Raw genomic sequence first — 20,713 nt, 5'->3', positions numbered from 1 at the left:
GTAATTCCTGTGTGGTTTATCTTTTCAATAGAATCAGAATCTGACCAGTCCTCTCCATCACTCTGACTTCATTCCAGGCCATCCTTATTTTTCATCCCACTAGGCTAATCTCCGTGCTTGCTCTCTTGCTTCCCTATTATGATGCTCACATAACAACCGGTCATCTTAAAAAAAACAAAAACCACTTATGAACGCTTTGAAACATACACATAAATGGAGATCACCCCCATGCACCCAAAATTGATATTTTGCCTATCTTTTTCTCTCTCTCTACCCCCCCGCCCCCTTTTTTGGCAGATCGCATCAAAGTCATCCTTTTAACTATCATATCAAGCTGCTCACAACTTTTCAGTTGCTTCTCTTCTGTGAAAGCCAAATCCTTTGCGGTGGCCTATGAAGCTCGTGCGATCTATCCCTGCTCCTCGCACACTATCTCCCCCCCTTCTGACCTCACCGTGCCCAGGTGCACCAGACTTTCCAGCCTTGGCCCCCTCGGCATCGCCTGGAGGGCGCAGCCTGCGGGGCCCACCCCCACAGCCTCTGGTCCAAGCGGACTGAGGTGGGCTTGGCGAGCTCGAGCTGCTAACAAGCACGCCGTCCAGCGGGCACCCTGGGGAGCCACCTGCTACGTGCTGTCCTTGCCCTTGCTCCACAGGCCAGGCAAGGTTTCGCACAGCAGTCCCGCATGCTCCGCCCTGTGCCCCGATCTCTCTGCATCACTCAAGATCCACTGTAATCCACCTCTGTTCAAATGCTATCCTTTGAGAGGGCTTCCCTGACCTCTCCTCAGTAGCGCCCCCCCTCGTCCCGCTTCCCGGCCGGCATCGCGTCGGGCCTCTTCCCCGCCCGGAGGGCGAGCTCCGCACGCTCGCAGACCCGCTGTGCTGTCGTGTCCCTACCCTGGTGTCGAAACCCTGCCGGGTGGGTGCTCCCTTCACTCGAATGGATCCTGAGCTGAGGGAGGACACTAGACAGGCAAGTTCACCTCCTCTTGCCTCAGTGTCACCATCTGTGAGGGAATCGGTTGTGATGCTTCGCTTTCCCCTCTCCCCCGGCACAGGATCTAATCAAAAGAGGATAATGGGAACGAGCGTGCGAAGCAGAGCGGTAAGCGAGCAGCGAGCGCTGCCTGCACAGACAACACCCCACCTTCAGTCCCCTAGCTCCCCCTCCCGGGTGACCCCGGACCCCGCTGCGGGCGCCGTCGCCCAGGGCCGCCCCGCGGGCGGGGCTCGGCGGCGCCCGCAGCTCGGCGGCAGCAGGGGAGGGGGAAGGGGAGGCGCGGAGGGAGGGCGCGGCGCCGCGGGAGGCCGCATCGCCGTCCCGTCACGGCGTCGGCGCCGGCGGGGCCGAACCCGGAAGTTGCCGAGCTCGCGCGCCCGCCCGCCCGTCGCCGCCGCCCCGCACTCGGGCGAGCGCGGGAGCCGCGCAGTCAGACGGAGCGCGCCCGGCCGAGCGGGCCACGGCCGCGGGGGCCGCCGCCGCAGGTGGTGGCGCTCGGGGAGGCGAGCGGCTCCTCTTCCGGGGCGGATGGACCGCGGCTCGGCGGGCGGGCAGTGCCGGCGTCCGCGGCTGGAATGGTGCTGGCGGCGGCGGTCGGTGCCTGCGTTCTGAAGCCCGAGAGGAGCCACAATGGAGACGCCGCCGCTGCCTCCCGCGTGAGTGAGCGGGCGGGCGGGCGCGCGGGCTCTGCCGCTGCGGATAAGCGCGCCTCTGCGGCGCGTGTCGCCGGCCGCGGGCGCTGCTCGGGACGCCCGGAGCGGCCGGGGAGCCGGGGGCGGCGGGAGGTGGGAGCTGCGGGGCGTGACGAGACGCGGCTCCCGCAGTCCTAAGGCGGACGCGGACGGAAACTCAGCCCGGCCAGGCAGTGACTTAAAACGGGGCTCAGCGTTTCCTGGGAAGGCTGTTCCCGACGCCAGGCGAATGGGAGAGTCGGGATGGGGCTGTGCTTGGGGACTCTGCCCATTCTGTGTGTACCTCCCTGGCTTGCACGGGCGGCTGGTGCCCAGCCGGCCCACCCCTTTCTAAGGGATGGAGATATGCACGGGAGTCCGTTGGAAAAAGGACACTGCAAAGTACCAGACGCCCGGCGTCTCAATGAATTGATCTTAGGTTGCTTGCTTTTCCGAATTTCTAGTAAAATTAATTGAGGAGCATTTACATCACTGAATGAGCCGCGGCTGTTCAGGGCATGTGACCTCCTTTACCTGGCACTGCAGAAAATTGTATCCAGAAATCAGCATCTTCTGTTTCCTCGGTACCCTGGGCACATCAGTAGTGTAGCGACCTGCCAGGCACAGGTGTCTTTTTCCTTGGTACCCAGATACACTCAAGACTACCTGCAACAAAATTACTTCTCAGAAATAATAGCAGCTGAACAATTATATGGAAGATATCGAAGATACTGCATTATTGAGTACAATATTTTTTTATTTTATTTTTAAACATTTTGGTAAAAGTGAATTATAAATCTTCGAGTTCTGGAATTTTCAATTTTGATTTGTTTTCCTTTGTTTAACCTTTATGAAGGAACAGGAGCCCTTTGAATCTGACTTTTTAAACTGCAGACACACCTCATTCTGAAGCATGGCTTACCTTTTCATGAGAGTTTATTCATGGAGCCTTATTGTTTTTTTACTTCGATTTGACCAGCTTCATTCCATGGCAGTTGTGCCACACCATCCTCTTGTGGTTATTTGGTAACATTCCAGCAAAATATAGATATTAGGCTTGTGCTGAATAACTTTGATGTTGAGTCCTTTTAGGAGAGCTAATAGGATTCTGGAATTACAATTTCTAAAAGTGCTTTATAGAATTTTTAGCTTGAGTGGAACAGGTTGTGGGGCTCTAAGGAGCTGATGATAAGACCTGAATGGATCCTCCTGGGCTGATAGAAATGAGGGCTCTGTTGCTTCATGATCACTGTGGCTTTGAGGGCTTTGTGGTCTGGTTTTGTTCTTTAGCAGGTTCAGGAAAGCTCATGATGGTGGATTGTTAACATCAGCAGTGTGAGCACAGTACCAGTACGAGTTGTGTCCAGGCTCAGAAGCACTTAAGGCAGGAAATGCTACCTGTATATAGACAACATATAGTATGTACAATAAACCATGTAGGTATGTTATCTGTAGCAAACCTGCCCTCTTTATCTCTTTATATCGGTTCTCTACAGCTCCTTTTTACTTTTCGAGCAGAGGTACCTAAAGGCAAGAACAAAGAAATCTTAGAATGCAGGTGAAAAAAAAGGGTGTGGAAAAGCAGGCTCTAGAGGGAGGGAGTAGAGACATAAACAGTGATTTAAATAGAAATAATTAAAAATGATGGCGGTGGGGGGGGCACTTTGTAAAGTATATGGTTGTCTAACCACTGTGCTGTACACTTGAAACTAATACAAAACAATATTGAATGTAAACTGTAATTGAAAAAAGAAAAGAGAAAAAAAAAGAAACGTGTGCATGCGAATGTTGATAAATTGAATCTAGATAAAATCAGCTAATCATAGTTTTGGTGTTTAGTACAATTCTCTGGTATTGAGACTCCATCTGTAGTGCTGGAACAATGATAGGCTGAGAGGTAATGGAAAGCCTGGAATGCCAGCAGTGATGAAAGAATTGTTAAAACTTCTTTTAATCATGGGTGTCCAGAATTGGTGATACTTTTTGCATTGTTTCTGTTCATTTAATAATAAATACATATAGGCTTTATTTTCACTTGGTCTATCTAGGATTAATTCTCATTCCAGAACTCCTTAGAGTGTTATTTACCTTTCTGTAGATCAGAAATAGTGTTCCTTCCCACCCCTTGGCCTGTTTGCTTCCACTCCCACTAACTTGTTTTTTCCTTCTACTCTGAATCATGAGTGCTGTATTTGGGAGGTAGCTTCTTCAGGCCTCATTGGGCTAGAGCTAGACTAGGACAGAGGCCAGTGGAAGTTATTGGGAAGCCTCAGCTTTTCGTGAGGTTAGATTTTTAGCCTGAGCTTTAAGGCAAAGAAAAATGTTTGACATGGACTTGAAGTGCCTTGCATGATGTGATAGGAAGCAGGGACTCAGATCCTCTTTGTGTAAGTGTCTGTTTATTATTTCATTCATTCTGCAAATATTTGAATGGCCATCTCTCTGGCACTGTGTGTGATACTTTTGCTCATACTTTTAACAGTCAGTTTTACATTCCTCTCAAATCCCACCTTGTTCTCTTTCTGCCTATTGGCATATTGTCTTGGAGGAGTGGAGGTGACTGTGCCAAATACCCCCAAAACCTCTTGTTTCTAATTTATATTTTCTAATGCACTTAGTAGGCATTTAATAACTATTAGTAAATGTGCTTTTGTGACAGTTACTCTAAATTTATTCATCTTTAGCTGTTATGGAACTGCACCAGGAGTGTTTATGAAAACAATTCAGCTTCTTTCTTAAAATCAAGGTGATATGGAGAATTGAAAATTGCCTTTCAGATAGATGCTTTTCTATAGAATTCTACTGAATTCTAAATGTATCTACTGTTCAAAATAAGAGAGTTCGGGTTTTGTTCATATATTTTGGATACCTACTATGACCAGGCTTTGGGAATATCTCAGAAAACAAAACAAAGTCCTTTTCCTCATGGTTGAAACTGATAGTAAACAAATAGATAAAACAATTACTGTAGTGGGTGGGTTAATATGCTTTGTCTTAAGCACTTTTTCATTTTAGACACTTGGCATTTGCTAAAGTATTTTTTTGGACCATTTCTTTTCACTGATTCTGCCTTGTAAAACACTACTTTTTCTTGGTTTTCTCCTCTAGTTTTTAGGTTGCTAAATATGACTTACTTTATTTAATTACTTTGTCTCATTTAATCTTATCAGCAACCTACCTTATAGTGTAGGTCTCTTATAATTATCTTTTTTCAGAGGTTAAATTACTTTCCCAAGCTTATCATAGAGGAGAAACTGGGACTCTATCACTTTTTTGTCTTCTATGGCTTCTCTTCTGTTACTGTTTGTTGGCAGTAGCTGTTCCTCACAAATGCAGGCCTTGATCAGTTCTTCTTTTCAATCAACTATTAATCACTAAGTTGTGGCTCCATCTATATCTTAAGACTGGGCTCAAGAGCTATGCTTCAGACTTAAATTTTGAGCTTTTTACAGAACATCTACTCTTAGCTCATAACTCAGATTGAACATTTCTTAAACTGAGTTCATAACCTTTGTTCTCAAACTGATTTCCCTTTATAACATCTCCACTTATTCAGTGGAATAATCTATCCAAAGCCTTGGAATGGTCTTTGATTTCTCTCTTTCATCACCCTCCACATCTTATCAGCTCCCAGAAACTGTAGAGCCTTGGTTTCAAGTGTCCATTCTGACTGCTACTATTTTGATGAACAGATTTCATCACTTGATACCTGGATTTTTCTCTCCTATTGAGGTCTGTTTTCTCTCCTCACCTTTCAGTCCACCTACTGTTTGGTTCTCCACCGTCTTAGAGTCATGTCAAAACCAGGTATCTCAGCCAGGTAGTCACAGCCCTCCATCATTTGGGCATATCTTATGTTTTCAAAGATATCACAAGCCAGGAGTCTCCAGACTTTTTCTATCCTGCCCCCAATTAAAACAACTTGGAGTTCCTTCAAGAGTTGGAACACCATTTCTTTCACAAAGTCTTTCCTATTTCCTTCAATTCATTCCAGCTCTTTGCATTCCAGTAGTATTTATAATCAGTAGTCTGTAATTTTGCACCTGTGTACTAACTTGTGCCCTTCCCCAATTTTCAGATGTGCTTCCCCATCTAGATGGTGGTAACTGGAGAAGGTTCCTGTGTTCAGCCTCATTTATACCCCGCCCCCTTAGTACAGGGCATGCAGTGGCATCTAGGCAGGGCTTACCTACTTGATTTATTAACAGTGGTGGTTGTCCGGAGTATTACTAATAATTTTAATTGACTGTTGCAGTTAAAGATGAGGAAGGGCAATAAAATCCATAAAACTATATCTCCATATTCAGTTTAGCTCCTAACTTCAACATTTTTCTTCTGAATTCCGTGTTTACATTCGCTTAGTGTTTAGTGCTTGTATAGCTCCCTGAGGCAAGTGGGAAGGTGTTATTATCTTTGACTTTTATGTTTATATTAGACATATTTGTGGAATAACAACACCTTATTTTATAATTAAACAGTCTGAAGCCCAGAGAGCCTGAGTAACTAATCCAAGATCAGTTGGTTAGTATTTGGCATAGGCAGAAGCACAATTCAGGTCTTTCAGCTGATTCTGGTCCTCTTCTAGTGCTTTTCATTCAAGTGCTGGAAGATGTAGCCCTGTCAATTGAATTGCCAAGTCATGTTGCTGCCCTCTCTTACCATACATGTGATGGCAATATTAGGAAAAGTGGCAAAAGGGAGGTCAGAAATATGAGTGATAAAAGACATGGAAATGTTTGAAATGGATCATCAACCTCCTCTTTTAGCACCTCACAAATATCCCACTCTAGCAGTGCTTTGTTAATTGTTTATAACATATTCTTTAAAATAAGAATGATCTTGCATAAGACATGTTTTTATCCTGGTCCCTTTCCTGGTAATAGTCACTGTCAGGGACAAAAAGTGCCTGATTGTGCTGTTTGTCATGTAGGTGGGAGGGAAAGAGGGAGAGAGAGCACAGTTGAACTGAAGCAGAGCTTTATACAGCTCTATTGTTCTACTGTCTGAGAGCAATTATACTCCAGCTTCCATCAACCTCTCCACCTCAGACATCCCAACCACCTCCTCCTGCCAAAGCTTCCCCACACACTGAACAGAAAGCTACACAACCAAGTCCTAGGTGGTTGGAGAGAGGGGGCATGGAATACCTCCCTCTGTCCAGCAATAGGTTCAGTGCCCTGCTTTAACAGCGAATCCATCTTAGTAGCACTGGGCATTTCCAGTTTTTCTAGATGTTTCCTTTCCAGCTCTGGGAAATTGGAAACATAACTTTTAGCGATATATGTACTATACTAATGTATTCAGTGGCATTATTATGATGTTGTCTGTAAGGTGTTCTGTGACTGGATAGGAGTTTTTGTAATTTCACAAGATGCTTCATATTCAGTTCTAAAACTCTACATTCTGAAGGTACAGTTCAAGTTTGTACATGTCTGTAGGACAGACATTAACATTTTAAAGCTATATTTATTTGGTAATAGTACCATATGTTTTTAGGTCACAGTCTACTGGTTCTGGACCTAATAAAAGTTTAAATTCTAAACACTTGAAGAAAACTTGCAAAGCATGTCTCTTTCCCTTTAGCTAATTACAAAAACTGAAACCACAACTCTACCACAAACCAGGACTGGTTTCCAATAGAGAAAGCCCTCTACTTTTACAACCTCTAAGTAATATGGTGGTTATTTGGGTGAGTTGAAGGATGTGAGAGTATTTTGTTGGGAAATTGTAGAGTGACATAACAAATATTAGTTAAAATATTAGTTATGGTTCACTATCTACTTCTGATATCCTGGACTTGAGTATGGAAGCAATGTTAGTATAGTAACCAGCATCTGAATGTAAGTTTAGTTAGGAAGACAACAGAGAAAATCAAAGCGATATTGTAAAGTAATGGAGAAACTTCAGAGCCATACAGCATGGATGGTGACTTTGAAAACAACAGCTGCTGACGTGAACTGGGCAGAAATTTGTGAGTAATGGTGGGTGACTCATTGCAGGCAGGGGAGTCTTGCAGCTTTTGAGGTGAACCAGGCAGAAGGGAGAGCAGAAATGGTGGTCACCCGGGGCCTAAGTATTTGTGTTCTGAATGTGAAAATGACTGGTCCCCTGTTAAATTTTGCAGCTGCATCATTCACACAGATTACAGCATTGTTTCCACCAGAAAACGTTAAAAACATAACCAACCCATATTTTCTAGTGTTTGTTCTCAATCTGAGACGATTGTCCTGGAGTGGGAGTTAAGTGGGTGGTGGGGCATATTACATCACTTTTAAAAAAAAGTATGCATAGCCTCCTTTTACCCCTACTCCTAGAGATGCTGTCATTCTGATATACATAGTCCTATAAAAAGGGCTTGCCTGAATATTCATGTGAAGAAGGATGGTTAAGTGTAGTTTGAAAAAAATTGCTTGGGTCATTCTGATTCTCCTGTTCCCCCCCACTGGAAATCATTGTTCCCAAGCAAATGATGCACATGTAAAGAAACTGGACCTAATTTTTAAGGTTTCCTCAAAATTTTTGCAGTAGTTTTAAACTTTGCCTCGTTATGGAGTCTTGACTCTTTGAAGGGGGCAGCCCAGTCTCTCTTTGCTTCTTCTTGGAGAATTCAGTTATTGTCATAATGTGTTGTTAGTCAGAGTTAGAAAGTTACCTGGTCTGAGAAGCCACCCTTGCCTACAGCTGGGAATTTGCAGAAGAGTCAATCATTGAAAGAAGGCTTTAGGATTATCCATTACAAATCACAGCAGTGTTCTAGGAACCGAACCCTTGGAAACCTCATCTATTTAGAGTATGTTTTATAATAATAGGCCATTGGGTAATTTTAAGACTGGTTATGGAATGTAGATTTAGGGAAAGACTTAAACTGAAAAATCTTGGAAAAGTATGTCCTCCAGATATTTTAAAGAAAACTGTTCTCAGAATTAAGAGCAAGGGAAGCGGGACAAGATGTAACTCTGCACTTACAATGATATAACTTAAAGGGTTACCTTCCACTCAGCTGCTTCCTAGTATATGTTCATTTCCCACATCTGTAGTTTTAGACATGAAGTGTAATTTTCTGTTACTCATTTCTGCTTCTGAATGAGAGAACATCTAACACAAAACCACATTGGAAATGGAAAATTATGGAAAGAGCTGTAGTATTGCACATGTAGACCTGTGCTGCAGGGTGTTATGTTTGTAAGTGGCTATCAGTACGGAGAATACTTAAAAAAATTTTAATGTTATTTCTTACTTATTCCTTTAAGCCTTTGAATAAAGCCTTTTCTTTTCAGAGTTTCTGGAGTTCATAAAGTGGGAGCTGAAAATAGCTTTAAGAAAGCACCAATATAGACATTGATCGTTGTATGGTAGCTGTCTTGAAGCTACTCTTATACTAGACATTTTAAGCCAATATAAACATTCTTGACTCTTAATGATATTCTTTCTAAGGCAGGGTTGCTTTCGCTTCTGTTCTGAGCATTTTCTGAAAAGCCTTCTATGATAGTTTGCTAATTCTCAATATTATATTTTCTCTCTGTTGTAAACGAAGTTATTAAACTAGAAGCAGATATAAATATTATTAAATTGCTGTATATGTGGACAGTCATTGTTGCATGGTCAGACAATTTGTGTAGGATGCGTATATCTATGTAATTTCTCCTTTTTCCTACTGTTTTCTTTATGAAAGAATGGTGGGGAATGGCATTTTGAGAATATGTCTTATACCATAAGATGTTTCCCCAGTTCCCTCACCAGATCTAGATGTTTTGCCATCTTTTGGCTTCTAGAGTTACTAGTTTTTCCCTTAGGCCAGGTGTAACTATCCCTCTGCCAGGTGTAACTACACACACACACACGCACGCACGCACGCACGCACGCACGCACGCACGCACGCACGCCCATCTCACTGTAGCGGCGGGCTCATCCACTGGAGGCAGTGCCTTGCACGAAGTCATTTGTAAGGCCCCTTTAAAAACTCCCAAGTGATGGGGAAGCGGTACTGATGCTCACTTCTAGTAGGCAGGCTCTGGAATAGTCAGCTGTCTCAGGATGGATTCTGGGGCGTGTGGAAATGAGCAAGGATAACTTATGTGGCTAATGTTGGAGGTTACCTTCGTGTTTGAGTGCCCAAGTTTCATGACTTCATGTACCGTCTAGGTCAGCAATTTTTCAACTGTTATGCTGCAAGAATTTTTAAAATATCCAGTACCCAGCTATTTAGTGAGGGGCACTGACCTCTTTTCCCTTGGATTGTCAAATAAAAAAATGACAACACCCAACACAACAATAGCCGTCTCGTATGAATGAATCAAAATTATACCTATTTTTTGGTCAGGTCAGCAAAAAATATATTATTTTGGTGTGCTGCAGTGATTAGTTTATGTGTGCCATGAGATGAAGATTAAAAACCGCTGATCTAGGTAATCAGTGTTGTCCATATTGCTGTCTGCAACTAGATTTTTCTCTCCAACTCTAGGCTCCAGTATCCATCTGATACCTTTCTGACATCTTCACTTTGAGGTCTGATATCTTAAAACCAACATATATAAAACTGAGTTCTTGATCTTCTTACCCACAAACCGGTTCTACTTGCAGCCTTCCCCATTCAATTAACAGAAACTCAATCCTTCCAGTTGCTCAGGCCAAAAACCTTGGAGTCATTCCAACTTTCTTGACATGCCATATGTGAACAAATCTTGCATTCTGTGAACAAATCTTGTTGGCATTACCTTTAAAATATATCAGAACCAAGCCACTTCTCATCACTGCTTCTATCTCCATTGCTACTATCCTGCTCTGAGTGACTTTCTTCTCCTAATGCATTACTCTTCTAAATAGCTCCCCCCCTTTCATCTTTGACCCACATAGACTATTCCCAACCAGCAGCCAAAGTGATCCTTTGAAAACATAAGTTGGATTGTGTCACTCTTTTGCAATGCTTCCCCATTTCAGGGTAAAAGCCAAAGTCCTTACAATGTCCTACAAAGCCCTACATGATCTGCACTCCCCTGTCCCTGCCAGCCCCAGCCCTGGTCTCACTACTCACTCCTGACTCTCTTTACCTTGCCCTTTTTCTTATTTCTATAGCTCTTATAATTTTATAATGTGCTTCCTACTTTAATGATTTGTTATTTGTATCTCTGCCCCCACCCCAACCTCACACACTAGACTCCAAGCTCTGCGAGGACAGGGATCTTTATTTTATTTATTGATGTATTTCAAGTGCCTAGAATAGTGCTTGGTACATAGTGGGCCCTCAAAAAATATTTGCTGAATGAATGAATGAAAAATAATATTGAAAAAAATGAATCAGCCTTTCAGAAATGGGTCAGGAAAGGAAGAGGTATGAAGGGAAATACAACAATAATAGATGATGTTTGCCTGCTGTTCTTGTGTGTTATATATACAAGTATGATTTTTTAAGGCTTAATTTAGTATCTCGATTTTTTATTTAATGGGTTTATTGAGGTATAATTTACATGCCATAAAATTAACACATATAATTGTACAATTTAGTGATTTTTAGTAAATTTCTTAAGTTGTGGAACCATTTTCTCAAAGTTCCCTTATGTCTATTAGCAGTTAATTCCACCTCCTCCTCTGGGTGCCCTGATTTTATTTGCTATTTTTTGGCTCCCACGTCTCGAAAGAATAATTTATACAGTAATAACAATATAGCCTTGTGCTCTTGAAAATTATAAATTTAAATATGAAATTAAATTTTCATTGCTAAATGTAGGAAATGGTATTGAACCTTAGTGAAAAGAATGAGCTTGAGAGTCAGACATGCCTTTTACTCAGCTGTCATTTACCGAGTTACCCAAATTATTTTTTGCCTCAATCTCTTCATCTGTTAAATGGAGATAATAATAGTAATTAGCTCAGAGTTGTTGTGAGGATTAAGCAAACAGTGGATGAAAATGACTTAGCATAGTAGCTGCCATATAGTCAATACTTAGTAAACTTTAGCTAACATGATTAATGTCTTGATAGGGTAGGTAGGTTCAAAATAGTATATGGGGTAAATAACCTTACAGGTGGAGAGCAAAATTCAAATCAGATGCTAAGTTTCTGAAATGTGTGTAAAATATGATCCTGTTCCTGTCTTTGTTTGTAAATAAGGTATGACTATAGCAGATTGTAAAACAGGTTAATTTCCAACAGTGGAGATAATTTCTTAGCATTTTATTTGGAGGTATCTGTTGAATCATGTTTACTGAATTTTTGGTGCTCATCTTTGACAGAGCTTTGACATCAGGGAGGTAATTACCTACTTTTTGTTAAAATCATAGTGACCATCAGAAAGTGTTTTGAATTGTGTCTTAATCTTACATTGAGATATACTGAGACTTCCTCTAAGGAAGTGTGGGAGGGGTCATTCACTGTATTGTATCTCTTGCAGCCTGATAAGCCTGAACCAACTTAACTTTAATAAGGTCTTTTTCTGTTTGTTTGTTTTTTGTTCTTTTCTTTTATGTACAGATGCACAAAGCAGGGTCATCAGAAGCCTCTCGATTCAAAAGATGATAATACTGAAAAACACTGCCCAGTGACAGTGAATCCTTGGCATGTGAAGAAAGCTTTTAAAGTCATGAATGAATTAAGAAGGTATCATTACATTAACATGTAAACATGAATGTCTTCCCTTCATTTTTCAGCTGTTTATAGTAAATGTACTCCTCTTGCCTCATTGTTGCTTTGTTTGATACAGAGAACATTAAAAGCTCCTTCTGCAAGTGTTTTAAAGGGAGAAAGAGAGCAAATAATTTATCAGAAGTGTGAATGGTATAAGGCTGCTCTGTTAAATATGGTAGCCACTAGCCACATATGGCTATTATGAACTGAGATGTTCTGTAAGCAGATAATATGTAATGGATTTCCAAGATTTAGTACCAGAAAAAAAGTAAAATAATTATTAACAAGTTTTTAAAATGTTGATTACATTTTGAAATGATAATATACTGTATATTTTGGGTTAAGTAGAATTATTACTGAAATTTGTTTCACTTGGTTTTTTTCTTTTTTTTTTTTAAATGTAATTACCAGAAAATTGTGCCTTGCATTATATTTCTATTGGACAGTATTGGTCTAGGGTTTCTAATTTGTATCACAAAGAATATGAAAAGAAAACTTTTAGACAGAGAAAAATGTAACTCTCTCTTTGGTGGTGGTAGTAATTTTGGGGACCTGCTCATTGCTTAGGTAATTCTCAAATGTGTTAAGAGTCACTGTAATGAAACGAGTGACTTTAAAAGTGGATTGAACTATGAGTAACTTTTCTTTTTTTAATTGAAAGAATAATATATGTATGAATAGTATTGGTTTTGTTGTTTTTTTCCCACCTTAAATATGTTTTTATTGATTTCAGAGAAAGGAAGGGAGAGAGAGAGATAGGAACCTTAGTGATGAGAGAATCATCGATGAGCTGCCTCTTGCACACCGCCTACTGGGGATTGAGCCTGCAACTCAGGCATGTGCCCTGACTGGGAATCGAACCGTCATCTCCTGGATCATAGGTTGATGCTCAATGGCTGAGCCATGCCTACCAGGCAGGTTTTGTTTTCTTAGCATTTTGTGAAAGACATGTATTTTTCCCCCCATCATTCCTTTTGTTAAAGTACTCTACATATATTTAAAAGCTTGGGCTAAAAAGGGAGTGATTTAAACTTTCCCTTAATGTCTCTGTGCTAAATGCTCACCCTTAGGTCCATCATTAGTTTGTTCATTTGTTCTTTAATTAAATTTAAAGAGTCAATAACTCGCCTGGCCGGCATGGCTCAGTGTTTGAGCATTGACCTATGATCCAGGAGATCGAGGTTTGATTCCCAGTCAGGACACATGCCCGGGTTTCGGGCTCCATCCCTAGTAGGGGGTGTGCAGGAGGCAGCTGATCAATGACTTTCTCATCATCAATATTTCTCTCTCCCCCTCTCCCTTCCTCTCTGAAATCAATAAAGACATATATTTTTTAAAAACATAAAAGAATCAGTAACTATTTATCTGATGGTGATAGCAGTGCAATGGTGAGCCAAAACAGACATGGTTGCTGTCCTCATGGGGCTTCTGGTCGATTGCAGGAAACAGGCATTAATCAGTCAAAAAATCACAAATAATTTCAGTGGCAGTAAGTGCTGTAAGAAGGGCTATGGAGGCAGATAACAGAGGGCTATGAAGGAAGGCTTCCCTGAAAAGATAGGAATAATTGTGCTGAGATCTGAAAAGAAATAGAGGTAAGGAAATGGAAGTCCAGACGGGGTGGGAGAGATTAGAGAACCATGTTCCATCTAGGGCATGACAGTGCTCAAGTCTGTAGTGGGAGGGAACTGGCTTCACTGAAGGAACTGAGGAGCAGCTGGGGCACAGATGGCAGGGGTCACGGCAAGAGAGGAGGCTGTGTGGGTAGGTGAGGGCCAGCATTCTTAGGACGTTATACATTTTGTTCTTTATCAGGAGTTGCTGGGAGAAAGCCATTGAAGAGTTTTAAGCATGGATGTGACATGATCAGATTTGTATTTTGAAAAGAACACGCTTCTGGGTGGAAAGTGGATTGAAGAGAAAGATTGGAAAGTTAAACTAAATATTGGATATTTGAGTTGCTTCCTGCTCTTGCTCTGACAACATTTTCAATTAGGTTTCATTTAGTCTTTAGGAAAAAATATAGCTGGGATTACGCAGCAGATCTGGCCACGTTGTTTCAGTATTTTAATTCCATTGCAACAATAATTATTAGAATGTAAAACGCAGTAGTTACTATAAATGGAACTGAAAGAAAAGGTAGAAAAATAGGTTATTTTAAGACTGAGATCTTTAATGGCTTTTGTTTTTCTTTAAAAAGTCTACAAAGACTGACTTAACAGTCCTATTCACATTTCTCCCCCACTTGGGGTGCGGTAGCTGTGGCTTCCACTGGTGTTGTGCAAGTGCATCTCTTTCAGCCTTAACTATAAAGTGAGGGCAGTGGACGGGATGGAGTCTAAGGTTCACTGCAGCTCTGACATTCTCTGAGCCTATGAGATTCTTTTCCTGCTTACCTGCAGATCAAGTGCCCTTGGCTCGTCCTAGGATTATTTAGCTATAGCCTTCATTCACTTGTTTGTTTCATTTTGGGTGTGAACTATTATGGCTGTGAAATAGTACCTTCATGTTCTTTGTGTTATACCATTTCAGGAGCTAGTGTGTCACCAAGAGGGTACTTCATGCTGATTTTCAGAACAAAGAATGACCTTTGAATAGCTGGAGAGTGTTGGCTGCCAGGTCTATAGCCAGGATTGTATAATGAAGTCATCAACTGCTAGTGTTTCAAAAAATGAATTCTCTTTGGGATTCACTAGACACTCCCCCCCCCCCCCTTTTTTGTGTGTTTAATGCCATTCCCTTCTCTCTTATCCCTTATAGCCAACTCGAGTAATTCTTAAAAAACAAAAAATCTTTGGAGACCTACTCCTTGTACAGTTGAAAATCACTTCTTATTTCCTGTCCTTGCATCAACTTCCTGCTGCCAGGAAAGGGTGGCTGAGAGAGGTTTCCTGACTTCTGGGAAAGGAGAACTTCCTTTTTCTCACCACTCTGCTCTTGGGCTGACCCCTTTAATTGGTAGGATAATAGTTGTATATCAAAGTTTTATGAACTTTTACCTGATGGAAGTGAAATCTGAGGAGTAAAAGTCACCATTCTTCCAATTATAGTTGGTGAAAGTATGGTTGTGGGAGTGGAAGATAGGAGTTTTATAAGGTTTAAGTTATAAAATTAATACCGTTTATAGAAAAGGAATGTGACATTTTCTTTAAACTAGTTTTTTGGGTTTTTTTGGACAGGAGGCCTGGATATAGCTTTCTGTCCCAGCCCAATATGAGCTTAAATAACTTAAAATTATTTGGTTTAGAAATCCTGCAATCACTACTAAACAGTATATTCAACAAGTATTTGTAAGCACCTGGTTCTCCTTTGAAATAAGCTAGCATGCCCAAAAGGCTGTATGGGAGCCAAAAACAGTATCAGACTTGCCCATGCCCTTCAGGTATCTAGATTGCTGCAGGAGATGTCAGAGAAGAGGATGAGGTGGTGGAAGATTATTTCGAAATGTGGGTGGTGAAAAGCATTCTCATGGGAGAAATCCACAGTGACCCACAAAGGTGGTTTCAGCTGGACCTGATGCGAGTGCAGTAGGATTCATACAAAGGAATCCTACTTGAGCTAGGGAGGGGATAAACATAACCTACTGGATAAAGTAAATGAAGAATTCATACTGAGAAGTCTGTAGAAAAGGTTAGGAAGCAAGAGAAAGACAGGCTTGTGGTAGGTTTAAATAGCATGACTTTGGACCTAATCCTGTGGGCAGTGGGGATCAGTGAAGGTGTTTGAAAGGGTAGTCACATTGTAACATTGATGATGTCAGAGGAACAACCTGGCAGTGTAGTAAAAGGACAGGTCTAGTACAGCAACACATCTCTGGTGAGGAATTCAGCTCTTTAAATATCCTAAACATGGGTTTGGCGGTGGGGAGGAGCTTTTCAAAACACTAACATTTTCAAAATCAAGCCAATAGATCTTTACAGAGAGCTTCTTATGTGACACACTGTGTTGGGTTGATGGAGGAGACAAAGAAGCAGACTAAATCCCAGACACAAGTTTTGTTGAGAACATTAGACTGTGAGCTTTTTGAGATGACCAAAAAAGAACTGTCAAAGGTAGCATTTTGCCCTTAAAATAAATTTTAAATAAAATTCCAAACTTTCATTTTCTAGGATATGGGATAAGACTGTACTTGAGCGTTAAATTAGTGGGGACCAACCTGTTATTTGTATAGAAGGAAGATAATTTTGGTCCTTAAGTTATATATAGGAGTTGGAAGTTTTCAATAAGGATAAATCATCTGAAGCAATTCAAATATTCACCTGTAGATCATACAGAGGCCACAACTATTGAATCATTTAGTTATAACAGCAGTTCTTACATTCTAGAAGATAATTTAAGAGAACCTGAAGCTCTCAAAGAGGTGCTTTTTGTGTCTTTACCCCCAAACTTTTAGACATTGTGGACCCAGATCACTACTAGCATTAAATTATCTGTTGTGCATCTATGAAAAATGTGAGTTTTGGCTCTCTGGTTATGTGTAATTTATTGCTTATATGGCAAGTGAATTAAACTAGAAACTTAAGTGAGCCTGCCTTTCCATAGCTTTTTTATTTTTAAGATTTCTTTTTCTTTCTTTCTTTCTTTCTTTTTTTAGAGAAAGGGGAAGGGAGACGGGGAGAGAGAGAGAAACATCAGTGTGAGAGCGAAACATTAATTTGGCTGCCTCTCGAATGGTTCCCCACTGGGGATCGAGTCAGCAGCCTTTTGGTGCACAGAACAATGCCCAACCAACTGAGCCACACTGTGGCTCTCTTCATAGTGTTATATCACTGTGAAGAGTGTTTTTATGAGAGATTTTAGGAAATTATATAGGATGTGAAATTTTTTATTGCTCTAATATATGTATATTTCTATACTAAAACATTGTCAGTTTCTTTTGTTTTCATGTTGTACTAGAGTAGAATATAAAACATTCCTTGAAGGATGAACAGTTGGAAAGAACCCCCAAATCAAGCGGACTTGTTTAGAAAGCTTAAGGGATATTTTGAAGTTTACAGTCTTGATTTAACTGGTAATCTTCTACAGTGATTCTTAAGCATTCAGGATTGATATTTTTGTAAGTGGTGTTTATTGAGCATGGACAGAAACATTAACCATTTCAAAGAATGTGAAGAATGGATGGTCGTAAATGAATTCACTAACAACTTTGGTTTCTTGTTCTTTTCATGTTGCTGAATAACTAGCACGTGTGAGATACTGTAGCACTTCAGAATTAGCCTCAGTATCCCATCTTAAATCAGAAAACCAGAAAATCTTAGTTTAGCTTTTGTTTTTTATTTTTACGTTTTTATGGATTTCAAAGAGAGGAAGGGAGAGGGAGAGAGAGAGAGAAACATCAATGATGAGAGAGAATCATCGATCGGCTGCCTCTTGCACACACCCCCTACTGGGGATCGCACCCACGACTTGGGCATGTGCTCTGTCCGGGAATCAAACTGTGACCCCCTGGTTCAAGGGTCGACACTCAACTGCTGAGCCATACCAACCAGGCTTAGTATGGCTTATTATTATTATTATTTTAAACATATCTTTATTGATTTCAGAGAGAGGAAGGGAGGCGGGGGAGAGAGATAGAAACATCAATGATGAGAGAGTCATTGATCGGCTGCCTAGCCCGCAACCTGGGCATGTGCCCTGACCGGGAATCAAACCCCGATTGCCTGGATCCTTGGTCGACGCTCAGCCGCTGAGCGACACCCGGCCGGGCAGTATGGCTTATTTTTTTAAAATTGTTGTAGCTAAGAGTATCTACCTTGTGATTTATTTCATCAAGTTTTTTTGCCTTTGCATTTCCCCCCAAATCTTTTAACCTCCTCATCTTTCTACTCTGCTCCCTCCCCACCAGCTTTGTTTCTGTCCCTAATATCTTCTTTCACTTTATTTCTAATTATTTTTTTCATTTTCTCTCAGTGGTGACCAGGTGTTCTTGCAGGTCCTCAAATCAGGACATGTTACCTTCCCTTCCCAACAGATAGTCAGCAACATGCTTTCCCCCATGTCTTGTGGCTCCATTTTGTCAGCTTTCAGTATTATTCTTCTGTCTTGATTCCATGTGAAAAGAATGCTGGATTCTCTTTTCTGGGGCCCTGTACTAGTTTAAAGCAGTTTCTCAATCATTGACTGTAGTAGGTTTTCCTGCAACTTTCTAAGTTCACTGTCACTGTTTCCTGCTTCCTGTTTGAAAGTCTCAGCGGGTGCACATCTGTTGAGGCTGTGCTGTTCTTCAGGACTCTTAGTGTGGTGGATCTTACTAAACCCAGCATCTAGGTTTTCCTTGTGCTGAACTGCCACAGAACTTCAAATTCAGACTGTCATGGTTTTAAGAAGAATAAGAAGGAAGATAGTGGTGGCACTTGTCCAGGAGTTCTGTTGTTCGTCAAGGTTATTCACATTTTAGCCAGGTTGCATCTGCTTTGCCTGTTAAATGACATTGTCAATTATAGGAGGTTTGGTTAAATATGACTAATTTAAAGTCAGTCGTCAGGAAGCCTTTCACCTTTGAAACAGCTCGTCTCCCTACCCCGCCTGCTTACGTGCCAGTAGCCAGTACTCGATGATGCAGCTATGCCCTAAACAGCAGCACTACCTCTGGCTCACCTCTGCTTCCTGACCAGCTTTTAATTCCTCAGCTGCTGACTTCTTTCTTGCCTCATTTTTTTTTTTTTTTAAATATCTTGCCTTGTTTCTTTGTCCTAACACCTGATGCTGTTCCAAGATGACTTGGGGTACATTCCTAGGCTGTGCTTTGTGTTTGTCCTGTGGATGGTGACAAACAGCACATCTCACCAGCCTGGCACCTCGATTATTACTTCAATTCCATACCATGTGGCAGGAAGTGCCTCCAGATTTTCCCTGGCACCCGAGGAAAAAAGGCAGACAGATGCCATGTCATCTGCCCACCACCCCCACTTCCAGTAGAAAGTAAATTCCTGTTTCACGTGACTACTGATTATTTTTGATGTCTCAGAGCTGATGGCACATTTTACTTTAAGAAGATATATACATAACAGTAGTAGGTTTTTCTAGTCTTAAGAATTCATTCCTTTTTTTTTATCAGAAACCCAAAGAATGTCTTGGTATGTTCAGGCATGTTTTATTAATTTTCAGAGCATGTTTTTTCCTGAGAAGGACCCATTCTCATGATGTTTCATTTAGGTGATGGAGTGCCTTCCATTTTTCTGTGCCATGTTTTACATAAGGTTTGTGTAACTCCTGTTCTTCAGATTTGAGCTTAGAAGCAATGTCTTTCCAAAGCCCCTGTGGAGTTGGGCTTAGCCTCTCGTGTGTGTTCCCAAACACCCCACACTTGTGCCATCTTAATAGTCATAGGTTCATTTTGTAATTACCTATTAGCTTGTCTGTTTTCCCTGCTTGACTGTAAATTCCTTGCTATTATGCGCATCATCTTGTTTATTGTGATAAACTGACATAGTGCCTGGCCCCCAGTAGCTACTATATATATTTGCTAAGTGAATGGGTAAATGCAAATTATGCTAAATAGCAACTTTATCTCATTATTCCAAAAGCCTTTTTCTTCTACAGTCCATTCCCTCATTAGATTCCAAGTAATAGGAACATAAAGGAACCATGTAGGCTGGGTATGGGCTGCTAAAACAAGTTTCTTTTATTTTTATTGCCAGACTTTTTGTTTGTAGCCCTTTCCTCCTCACCCCAAAGTCATTCAACTTATGAATATGCACATTTGGAAAGACATAAGGGCCAGACTTGGTAGACACAAACTGGCTGAAAGATAAGAGGTTGGTCACATCTCTCTTATCTTTGAGTGCTGTTTTAAAATCTATTACTGGAGACAAAAAGGTAAAAAAAAAAAATTGAACACTAAAACTAAGTATGTCTGATTTGTAATGTCGCCCTCAGACTCCGTGTGACCTCACCCAGGGCGTGGCTGCATACTAGTAGTTTGGGAATGCTTTTACTTTATTAATTAACTAACACCAGCTAATAAGCCAGTAAGACCAAGCTAATTATGTGACACCCAGCAGGTGTTATGCTACAAGGATTGGATCAATGAGTAATTGTAATTGAAGCTGAATGTAATTAATTACGTGATTTTGAGGTGTTCAAGTGTAATTCCACTTAAGTTCCATATTGAAACTAGAACACTAAGAGGGATTACTGACAAAAGGAAAACAGGCATAAAGATGTACTTGACTGATGTTTGAGTTGCGACCAGATCCCCCGGTCACAGTAGGAAAACACAGATGACCCTCTCAAGAGACTTGTGCAGCTCTGCCAACTGCCGTCCCACCCCTCCTCTCCTTTGCTCATGCCCTCTGTCTCTTCACACTTCTTGTTCCCCAGGTCCCCGTTGAGCTTTGCGGCTGCGGATCTCCATGCAACAGCACGTTCTGTTCTGTCTGCTTGGAGCTCTCTTGCTCCTTCTTCACCCAGCTAACACT

The 20,713-nt window shown here is 41.5% G+C and overlaps 1 protein-coding gene across 2 annotated transcripts in view; it reads left to right on the top strand.

The window, feature by feature from the left end:
- The first annotated feature begins 1,403 nt into the window (after positions 1–1,403).
- The window catches only part of KLHL2 (kelch like family member 2), an 80,729-nt gene continuing 61,419 nt past the window's right edge, over positions 1,404–20,713 (top strand). For both annotated transcript variants that reach the window (XM_081136742.1, XM_081136741.1), the window contains exons 1-2: positions 1,404–1,658; positions 12,141–12,266. In XM_081136742.1, coding sequence (XP_080992868.1) covers positions 1,633–1,658; positions 12,141–12,266 — 152 coding nt within the window. In that variant the 5' untranslated portion in view covers positions 1,404–1,632. The remainder of the gene's footprint in view (positions 1,659–12,140; positions 12,267–20,713) is intronic.

The sequence above is a fragment of the Miniopterus schreibersii genome (assembly GCF_964146895.1).
Source record: "Miniopterus schreibersii genome assembly, chromosome: 4".
NCBI lineage: Eukaryota > Metazoa > Chordata > Mammalia > Chiroptera > Miniopteridae > Miniopterus > Miniopterus schreibersii.
This window is presented reverse-complemented; position numbering and strand designations above follow the sequence as displayed.